The 11,419-nt window shown below is 46.1% G+C and overlaps 1 protein-coding gene across 1 annotated transcript; it reads left to right on the top strand.

The window, feature by feature from the left end:
- Positions 1-6,605: 6,605 nt before the first annotated feature.
- On the top strand, positions 6,606-8,515 carry LOC130477972 (olfactory receptor 1L4-like). Its single transcript, XM_056850072.1, has 2 exons — positions 6,606-7,534; positions 8,509-8,515. The coding sequence occupies exons 1-2, from the start codon at positions 6,606-6,608 to the stop codon at positions 8,513-8,515; spliced, it is 936 nt and encodes a 311-aa protein (XP_056706050.1).
- The last annotated feature ends 2,904 nt before the right edge of the window (positions 8,516-11,419 follow it).

The raw sequence follows: 11,419 nt of genomic DNA, 5'->3' as shown, positions 1-11,419 counted from the left end.
TGAAGAGCTCCTTCTCTAAATTTGTCGGTGACCTGAACACCCAGTGAGCTGAACTCATAGATTTCCTTGACAGGACGTGCTAGAAGACTTCCCTTACTAGAATAACTACATTCTCCTGTTACACTGCTTTCCCACATGGACTTTCCTCCCCTAAGTCTAGTTAAGCTCATTGCTCTCCATGGTGGCCAAGATTTCCTCGACTTATTTTAAAAAGTTTCCTCATTAGCATCAGGTTGGTTTATTAGTCATAGTTGGCTGGTAGGAGAAGGCATCCCGAAGGAGATGATTAGGTTCTTTAATCAGCAACCCCTTAAAGGTCTAATTAGTAGAGATTCCCATGATGGCCCCAACATCTCTAGATGGAACGCTTGGTGCTTTGTTAATTCTGCATGAGACAAAAGTCTGCTGGTAAGAGAATAACAGTGCGGTCCTCCACTGACTCACACCTTCCTAAGGTTATTGAAATCAATGTGCTTGGACGGGTGTAACTCTATTTAGGATCACACTATAAGCACTGGCAAGGCTTCCATTTGTGAGTGTTACAACTCTTTCAATGCAGGGACTGTGAACCTCCAGGTGGAACCTGAAGGCCTCCTGGAATTACATAGAATCCAATTGCCAAAGCGGCCATTTTCCCCAGGTGATCTGACCTCTATCTGTCAGTTTCAGGCATCTGTCCCTAGCATCCAAGAAGCAAACTCATCCAGGCAGGTACTGTAGCTCTGAAGCAGCAATACTTTATGAGGAGCAAAAAGACAGATTAAAGGACTGACTAAACATGACCACAGCTGCCGAAAACAGGATGAGCGAAACTGTACACAGACGTTCATAGGCATGAGAACCAAGGACTTGACGTGTGGCCAGAACCTGGCCTGACTCCTGTCAAGAGCCTTTGCTCCAGCAAGAAAGGCAAAGGCCTGACACTATCAGCTGGAGATCAGTTGTAATAGCGGGAGATCTCCAGCTGTTACCTGGAGGTTAGCAATCTTAAGTATGGGCCAACCATTACCAAGTAAAGTTTGGATGGATTGTCTGAGCCACAGGCTGAGGGATCCTAACAGCCTTTGGGAAGTTTCCAATTAATGTCGACTTAAAGAGGTGGAGACATTTTTTGGAGGAGTCTGGCCTATCACATCCTATTATATTAGGTGCTTTGTAACACTGGCAGGATGCTGCTGCTGCAGTCGTCTTGCTTGTGGGCTTCCTAGAGGCCCCTGGTTGGCCACTGTGTGAACAGACTGCTGGAAATGATGGGCCTTGGTCTGATCCAGCAGGGCTTTTCTTATGGTGCTGGGAAATTCCTGGAGAATTGTGGGTAGAGCCTGGGGTGGGCTGGGTTTGGGGAGGGACCTCAGCGGGGTATAATGTCACAGAGTTCACCCTCCAAAGCGGCCATTTTCTCCAAGGGAACTGATCTTTGTCATCTGGAGATCAGTTGTAATTTCAGGAGATCTCTAGGCCCCACCTGGAGGATGGCAACTCTAGGAGAAGCAGTTAACAAATGACCCTAAATAATTAAAATGTACCAGCCAGTATCAACTCATGGGACAGCTTGGCTCCTTGGACCAACGCTTATTGGCTATTGCCTCCTGTAGGGATAACTAGGAGGGGCACAAAGAGATCTAGGGTTTTTCCCCCAAGGGCTGCTCCTATTTTACGGAATAGGTTTCCTGAAGTTGGTAGGGAGGTTTCTTCTTTGTTGTGATTTCACAAATCATGCAGGATGAAATTATTTAGGCAGGCTTTTGATGCTACCACCTAGTTTTATTTACATGGTTAGTTTTTGTGATTTTAATTGAACATTGTTGTGATTATTGTAACCTGCCTTGAGTTGGGTTTTGAAGAAAGGCAAGCTACAAATGCTCTACGTAAATGGCGTGTTTGCTTCCAGAGAGACGTACGCTGCCTCAACACTTTGGGTTCTCATGGCTAATACACCAGCGTGGTGGAGTGGTTAAGAGCGGTGGACTCTAACTTGGAGAACCGGGTTTGATTCCCCACTCCTCCACATGAGCGGCGGACGCTACTCTGGTGAGCCAGGTTGGTTTCCCCACTCCTACACATGAAGTCTGCTGGGTGACCTTCGGCTAGTCACAGTTCTCTCCGAACTCTCTCAGCCTCACCTACCCCACAAAGTGTCTGTTGTGGGGAGAGGAAGGGAAGGAGATTGTAAGCCAGTTCCAGTAGGGTTGCCAACCTCCAAGTATTGCTACAAAAAAACCAGTACACGGCCAATTATCAAAATATCAAATTGCTATTTCATTGATTACAACATACAAGTGCCAAAGTGTCACTCTACAGATATCCAGTGAATGAAAGTGAGCAAACAATAACAGTACAAACGAACATAACATTGACATATACTTGAGCAATTCAGCCTGAAGGCTGAGGAAAAGTCTTAGAACAATGGGCTAGCCAGCCTCAAAGAAATTGACATGATTCAGAATTGCTACAATAGCTACGTTCACTTCGATTTGAAAAGTGAGAGCAAAGCTGAGATGAGTGTCCAAACGTTGCATGGAGTGCCTGGACAATGCACAGGAATGCCTTCTGGATAAGTAGCGTTTTCGCCAAAAAGTTTTTTGGCTTCTTCAACCTCATGCAGGGCCAGCTTGATTGGCCTACTGAGTATTGAAGATGGCTAAGTTCCTCACCTGTGGCCAAGAGGGCTCCCAGTGCAAGCAGACCTACTGGTCTGAGAGCTTTGCAAAACAACAACTTCCAGGTATTAGCTGGAGATCTTTATAACAACAACCTCCAGGTATTAGCTGGAGATCTCCTGCTATTACAACTGATCTCCAGCCAATAGAGATCAGTTCACCTGGAGAAAATGGCTACTTTGGCAATTGGACTCTATGGCATTGAAGTCCCTCCCCTCCCCAAACCCTGCCCTCCTCAAGCTCCACACCCAAAACCTCCCTCCGGGAGCGTAGAGGGTCCTGGCAACCCGAGTCTCCTTAATAGGTACAAAAATCGGCATATAAAAACCAAGTCGTCGTCGTCGTCGTCGTCGTCGTCGTCGTCGTCGTCTTCTTCTTCTTCTTCTTCTTCTTCTTCTTCTTCTTCTTCTTCTTCTTCTTCTTCTTCTTCTTCCTCTTCCTCTTCCTCTTCCTCTTCTTCCATTGATAGACCTGACATCAAAGGCACAGAACTTAATTACTTTAATGGGAACTTTCCATATTGTTCCTCCATGGAGCATTTCTGACAGGAGGCTATCAGTTTCCCCTTCAAAAAAATCGCCCAGCAAGTTCTGCAGCGGAGACTTCTTCTCCAGAAAGACTCCAGGATTAGTGATTGATAAATCCTTTGATATTCAAACCCAAAGCCAATCTTAGGAAACAGCCTCCTTGGAATTCTAAGCATTGATCATTAACTGGGATGGCTATTTCCCAACTGACAATGGGTTCTTAAATCTCTTAAGTAACCTCTGGATGAGCAGGAGGGGGAAGGGATACAATAGAGTGATTCTCTGTTGGTAGACATCTTAATGGGCTCTTCCTACCATGTATTTACATTTGGACAATTAGCTCCAGTTTCCAACTCCATATAGGAAAAACAATGTCAGGAGGTGTTTACAAGAGATGCAGAAGTAACATTTTCCGCTGCTCCTCTCCCTGTTGTTTGCTTCCAAAGGTCGTTGGATTAATGAGACCCCCAGTGACCAGTTTGCTCCTTGGCCCTTGGAGGCCATGTCCTGAAATACGGGTTCTTTAAAACCATAATTCTCTGCTTCTCTGTCTCAGAAAGCAGCCATTAGACATCATACTACAGACCCATCCAATTCAGTACTGTGTTTCCACCCAGACGCATGTGGGATTGTTAGAGGACCTTTGAAAGAATAGCAGCGTCCCGCTCACAGAACTCAGCAGGACAAGACCTGGTGTCTCTCAACTGCTCAGACCTTGTGGAACCTGATGTCTTGACTTGGCGAAAAACTCAAGAGTACGTTCTCCAAAGCTCAGATCCTCTTCTTTCCAGGCACAAGAACAACCTTGGATGGATCAGATTTAATTTAGTTGGACCTGGGGTAGGTGAGATTTCAATTTAGCATCTTCTTCCAGATGTTGCCAGCCAGAAGCTTCTAGGAAGCTCAAATGCTCATTCTAAAGATTGTTCTTAAGATCAGTGGCCAAGTTCTTCTCACAGCGTTGTCAACAGGGTCAGGTGGTTCTTGGCTGTTCAGAAATAAAAGAAGTAGAAGGGGCTGAAGTCCTTCCTAAAGTCTGAAACTGCCCTATGGATCTCAAACTCACCTGGTCTTGGCTGCATGCTATCAAATCTGTATGGAAAGAACATGAATAAATAATTCACCAGCGTCCCATTAGATGGCCTCCTGGTTGGGTTGTTTTCTAAGCAGGACCAGCCTCTTCCTTCTGGTCTTCTGCCCAATTCACTGCTGGGCAATGAACTGTGATTCTACCAATTGTTGCTCCAGCTGATCTTGTTCCATATCTACCCAACAAAATGGGGCAGCCTCACCTTCTTCTTCTAGACCTCAGTTCTTTTGGTCATTGTCGGGGAGGAGCTTAATCATAGCCGGGCACGTCACTGTTACTGGTAAGTTGGAAAACATGTTAGTGGACTTTGATCTGGAGATTCCCCACTTTGATTCCCCACTCCTCCACATGAGCATTGGAGGATAATCTGGTGAACTGGATTTGTTTCCCCATTCCTACACATGAAGCCAGCTGGGTGACCTTGGGCTAGTCACACTCTCTCAGCCCTACCTACCTCACAGGGTGTCTGTTGTGGGGAGGGGGGGCAGGATAAAGATGTATTTGCATACTAAAATTGGGTTTGTGGGTTTTTTTTTTGCATACCCCAAGCTTTACCTAGTTCTGCCTCCCAAAACACAGATGGAGGCTGGATCTACAGAGATTTGCGTGCAGGCACCTGTTGTCTAGCATCTTTGATGTTCCTGGGGCCAAGTATCGACTTGTCTCCTGCATCACCATAGCAATTTTGCAACTGCTTTAAAATCTTTTTTTTAAATTGTCAGTACTATGAATACTGAAAGCTCTTGCCTGTCTTTTAAAAAATGTAACAGAAACATGCTTTCTTCCGGGAAATTCCCACCATTTCAGATTCATAATTTTGGGTGATAAAACTCCATATTCTCAAAACAGGCTGTGCTCCTTCTCTCCGGCACCCCACCTAATAGTTCTCTAGCTACCAAAGCAAGTTTGGGGCGAGGACCAGCAGAGGGGTCAAGGGAGAAATCACTCCTGTTGCGCCTGAGAGATCACGGGCTACAGACCAAAACCGTGATGGAGAACAAGTCATATCCAGCCAGCCCTCCTTCATCAAATACTGAAACAGCAAGCATTTGTTGGGGTCTAGTAGAAGCTGGGCATGTCCAATGGTAGAGAAGATGTGGTGGGGAGCCAGTGTGGTGTAGTGGTTAAGAGCGGTGGTTTGGAGCGGCGGACTCTGATCTGGAGAACTGGGTTTGATTCCCCCACTCCTCCACATGAGTGGCGGATGCTAATCGGGTGAACTGGATTTGTTTCCCCACTCCTCCACATGAAGCCAGCTGGGTGACCTTGGGCTAGTCACAGCTCTCTCAGCCCCACCTACCTCCCAGGGTGTCTGTTGTGGGGAGGGGAAGGGAAGGTGATTGTAAACCAGTCTGATTCTTCCTTAAGTGGTGGAGAAAGTCGGCATATAAAAACCAACTCTTCTTCTGGTGCGGAAAGCATTCCAGATGTTAATCCTCTACTCTCACCCCACACCTTCCATCTGCTGATGGCTTTCACCAGCTGTGCCCTGTGGTGCTCCTGCTTTTAACACTTCACTCCTGGAAACGCTTCCTAACAAATGACCCTCTTTGAGAGAGACCCCACTTGCCTGTTAGGTCGGGTTGCCAACGTTCCCTGACTCTTTTGTTTGGAAATGGGCTGATGGATCTTTTTATGGTACTGAGGTAAAGACCATCACCTGGTCAATAAAATCCCATTTAGAACAAGAAGAGGAACTTGCCATCAAGATCCGGCCAACTCACGGCAATGCCATCCATAGGATGTGCCAGGCAAGAGATGCGCAGAGGTGGTTTGCCATTGCTTTCTTTTGCATAGCAACCCCAGTCTTCCTTGGTCATCTCCCATCCAAGAGCTGACCACGGCCAGCTCCCCAGCCCCAACAAGCTAGGGCTAAACTGGGCTATTCAGGATATTCCTACCCAGTTGACAATGGTATTGCTAAGAATTGTAGGGGTAAGACAGAGAGGTCCCTGGGAAAGTCAGTGTCACTTTTGTGGAAGCAGAAGCCATTTATGAACACATGAACACATGAAGCTGCCTTATACTGGATCAGACCCTTGGTCCATCAAAGTCAATATTGACTACTCAGAACGGCAGCAGCTCTCCAGGGTCTCAGGTAGAGGTCTTTCACATCACCTACTTGCCCAGTCCCTTTAACTGGAGAGGCCGGGGATTGAACCTGGCACTTTCTGCATGCCAAGCAGATGCTCTACCACTGAGCCATGGCTCCCCCCACTTTACAATTCATCGTAGGTCGAAATTGTTCGGTGATTCTGTATGTAGAAGAGAGGGCAGGTGATTATGACACGTTCAGTTAATGTTTCTCCCCTCCTCTCTAGCTGGACCATGGAGCAAAGGAATGAAACTTCTGGATTCATCCTGCAGGGGATCTTCAACCAAGCAGGACACGAAAGCCTCATCTTCTCCATCCTGCTTTTCATGTATCTGCTGAGTCTACAGGGCAACCTGCTGATTGTCCTTCTGATCCGCTGCGATGCTCATCTCCTCCACACACCCATGTATTTCTTCCTCAGCTACCTCGCTTTGGCCGATGTGGGTTTTGCGTCATGCACCGTCCCCCAAACGTTACACAATCTGGTTTCCAGGGACAAGACGATCTCTTATCGCAGGTGCTTGTCTCAGATGTTCTTTTTTTTGGGTTTTGGAAGCAGTGACAACTTCCTGCTTGCCGCCATGGCCTACGACCGCTACATGGCTATCTGCCACCCACTACATTACACTGCCTTGATGAACACCAAGCGTTGCCTCTTGATGGTCTCTGGCTGTTGGCTCCTGGCCTTTCTACACTCCACGATGTACACGGTGATGTTTTCCCGTCTCTCCTTCTGTGCATCCCGGGAGATCCCCCATTTCTTCTGTGATGTCTATCCAGTCTTAGGACTCTCCTGCTCGGACACCACTCCCCTAAGCATGCTGGTAATGACGGAAGGTATGTTAGACATTATGGGACCCTTTCTCCTCATCGTGGTCTCCTACGCACGCATCTTCTACACTGTAATGAGGACTCCATCTTCAAGCAGCAAACGCAAGGCCTTCTCCACATGTGGTTCTCACCTGACTGTGGTTATCTTATTCTATGGCACCCTGATCTGGGTCTATTTGCTGCCTTCCTCTGGGAACAAGACCCTGGCTTCTCTCATGTTCACCGTGGTTGCCCCGATGCTGAACCCCTACATCTACAGTCTGAGGAACAAGGAGATGAAGGGGGGCCTGAGGAGACTCGTTGGCCGAATGCAAGTCTCCCTAGAGCAGGGGTGGGGAACCTTTTTTCCGCCAAGGGCCATTTGGATATTTATAACATCATTCGCAGGCCATACAAAATGATCAACTTAAAAATTAGTTTCTTGGGCGGTCCTAGCAGCTCCATAGCTAACAACTCTTCTGGAAGGGGGAAAAAGGTTCCTTTCCTCGGCAAAACAAACTCACACCCACCTTGAATAGAGACTATTCCTGTCCGCGGGAGGGGGTGGATCACCACCCCCTCCCACGGGGTGGTGACAGATCTCTAGCTCCTTCTAGCTCCTTCTGAGCTAGAGATCTGTCAGGACCCATGAAGGGCCAGACCAAATGCTTTTGCGGCCCTTAAGTGGCCCCCGGGCCTGACGTTCCCCACCCCTGCCTAGAGTAACAGGAAATAGGTTCAGTTTCACCTAGAATTGCCAATGTTTGATTTGGCCCCATAACACTGATGTGCGGACAGCAGCCATTGGTAATGCTGGTCTCCATTCCGTGAAAAGCTTCACTGTGCTGATTAGGGATGCCAACCTCCAGGTCCTGGGAAGAATAAAGGCTCAGTGCTGTATAGATATTGGAAGAGATCCAAACAGCACTACAAGATGATATTAACAAAGGAATAGTTTATAAAAGTGCAGATAAGTGCAAAAAGTGAACATATATACAGAAAAATACAATCAAAATTTTTCATTACAATTAGCATGAGTAGTCCAATAAGACATGCAATATAACAAAGGTAATAGTCATTGGATCACATGAAAACCATATAACTGTCCATGATCACATGAAAACCATATAACTGTCCATGGACAGTTTCATGGACAGTTATATGGTTTTCATGTGATCCAATGACTATTACTTTTGTTATATTGCATATCTTATTGGACTACTCATGCTAATTGTAATGAAAAATTTTGATTGTATTTTTCTGTATATATGTTCACTTTTTGCACTTATCTGCACTTTTATAAACTATTCCTTTGTTAACCTCCAGGTCCTAGCTGGAGATTTCCTGCTATTAAAACTGATCTGCAGCCAATCGAGATCAGTTCACCTGGAGAAAATGGCCGCTTTGGCAATTGGACGGCATGCCATTTAAGTCTCTCCCCAAACCCCGCCCTCTTCTGGCTCCACCCCAAAAACCTCCCACCGGTGGTGAAGAGGGACCGGGCAACTCTAGTGCTGATATCTGTAAGTAGGGCGGATGCTTAATGCTCAAGAGCAGGCCACGCAAGTTTGTGTCTTGTCATTTGGCACTTGCGTACATGCAAGAATACATGCCCGGCACATTCCCTCTCTCTCTCACTCTTTCTCTCTTACACCCAGGGAAAAAACAGATGAGTTTCTTTTTAAAAAGGGAACACAGTTTCATTGTCTGCGCAACTTTAGGTCGTTTTCATAGCTGTGTCCTTTGTATGTGTTATCCTGCTGCACTGTTCCTCTCAATTTATAATCCAGTTTTGTGTCGTCGTTTAAGTTTCTTATAGTCCCCAACCTTTTCGAGCCTGTAGGGACATTTAAAATTCTGGCACAAAGTGGTAGCCGCGACTACAAAATGGCTGTCGCAGGAGGTGGAGCCTACCAACCACAAAATGGCTGTCATAGGAGGCGGAGCCAGCCACAAAAAGTCAGAGAGTTAGGTTATGCTTGACTCTAATAGTAATTCGTCAACATTTCAGGCAGAAGGTCTGCTTAACTGGATACCTTTAAAAATAAAGATATTGCTTAAAATATGTTCTTACTTTCCCAGAGTTTTACTTATGCTGTGAAGTTCCTTGTGCTGTGGTGGCAGCTGCCGCTGAATCAATGTTTTTTTGACTTTGCACAATCAGACTTGAACACATGGACACATGAAGCTGCCTTATAGTGAGTCAGACCCTTGGTCCATCAAAGTCAATATTGTCTACTCAGACTGGCAGCGGTTCTTCAGGGTCTCAGGCAGGGGTCTTTCACATCACCTACTTGATTAGTCCCTTTAACTGGAAATGCCAGGGATTGAACCTGGGACCTTCTACATACCAAGCAAATGCTCTACCACTAAGCCATGGCCCCTCTCCATGGCTCTCCAGGGTCTCAGGCGGAGGTCTCTCACATCACCTACTTGCCTAGTCCCTTTAACTGGAGATGCCAGGGATTGAACCTGGGACCTTCTACATACCAAGCAAATGCTCTACCACTAAGCCATGACCCCTCTCCATGGCTCTCCAGGGTCTCAGGCAGAGGTCTCTCACATCACCTACTTGCTTAGTCCCTTTAACTGGAGATGCCATTTTCAGCAGGAAATGACGTGGGAAGAAAGGTGTAAAAAAAATCTTCCATCCATATTTTGGAACGATAAGGGAGTCTTCCTTAAAGTACAATCCTGTTCCTTGTATAAAAGAACCCTCTTGAAAATTCTGTTTTACATCGGGTTGCCATGCTCCAGGTACTAGCTAGAGATCTCCTGCTATTACAACTGATCTCCAGCCTATAGAGATCAGTTCACCTGGAGAAAATGACCGCTTTGGCATTTGGACTCTATGGCATTGAAGTCCCTCCCCTCCTCAAACCCTGCCCTCCTCAGGCTCCGCCCCAAAACCTGCCACCGGTGGCAAAGAGGGACCTGGCAACCCTAGTTTTACAGAACATTTCATTTTGCTTCTTCCCCTTTATAAAAACATCCTCCTGAACAGTTCCATTGTACACATTTTGCAGAACGATGACATCGTGGGAGCCTTCCTGATCTCACAAGGCCAGCCAACCCACCAGGTCGCAGCCACCCCAGAGAATGCACGTGAACAGGCAGACGTTGATCGTACCTGTTTCCAGGGTGGCGCCATCAGAAGTAGGGTTGCCACAGCGGCAAGAGTGACGATTGCATTTTATTGGAAGCCAGAAGCAATTCCGTCAACGGATAACTGGCTGGCGAAACTAGCTGAATATGCAGCGATGGCTAAATTGACGAACGTTGTCAATAAAGACCGATGGAAGAATTTCGAGAGAATTGGAAATTGTATTATGAATATGTGTTCAACTAAACATTGTGAAATAAAGCTATAGAAGGGATGCTCTTGTTAGTACTCTGGAATATCAAGTACTAACTGTAGTTCATTAATAAAAGCAGCGATATGTTTTTTTCTGATTGAAGAATACTATATAAGAATTGTTAATTATTTGCTAGACCTTCAGCAGTTGATATAGTAGCTGACATAAGTCAAAGTATTAAAAATGAAATGTTACATGGATAATTTTGTATGGGGGGGGGAGTCTGGCCCTACTCCAGACCCCGCCCTCCTCAGGCTCCACCCCCAAAATCTCCAGGTATTGTAGGGGGGAAAATGGAAATTAATCCAATCCCTTCTGTGGGGCAATATCCCAGCACTCACTCTGTGCAGGATATTCCACCTGATTCAAGCAGCAGAGTTCAAAACAGCCAATACTATAAATGTGGAGGAATATGAATAGCACACGTATTAAAACTGAAGAAAACTGTTTTTAATAAATGTCCATAAAGTAAAGAAACAACATTTTCCTTTAGAGGTTTCTATAACATTTACCTCATCTTAACTGAAAAATGTGATATCTTGAGAGAGTGTGAGGCAGAGAGTTACAGAGGCAGTTGGCAGCATCAGTTGGTTACAACTAACTGTCACCAGAAGGGAAGGGCTGATTCTAGAGAAGCACAAAAAAACCCACTGTCAGTCAAATTAGGCTCCAGCATTTAATCCAACAGGTATTTCCCAACCCGGAGTTGGCAATCCTAATGCCCCTGTCACCTTCCTCTCTTTGTCACTGTGGTTTGTTCCCAACAGAGCTTGGCTTAATGAGACCCCCATGGAAATAGTTTGTGTTCTACTGCTCCTGAGAGACCATGGTTTGGTTTGGTGCAGTCCAGGCGGTGGTTGTTTTTAAAGCCCAAATCCTGT

The sequence above is a fragment of the Euleptes europaea genome, chromosome 1, assembly GCF_029931775.1.
Source record: "Euleptes europaea isolate rEulEur1 chromosome 1, rEulEur1.hap1, whole genome shotgun sequence".
Lineage (NCBI taxonomy): Eukaryota > Metazoa > Chordata > Lepidosauria > Squamata > Sphaerodactylidae > Euleptes > Euleptes europaea.
The sequence above is the reverse complement of the archived record's forward strand: the minus strand, read 5'-3'. Positions and strand labels throughout refer to the sequence as shown.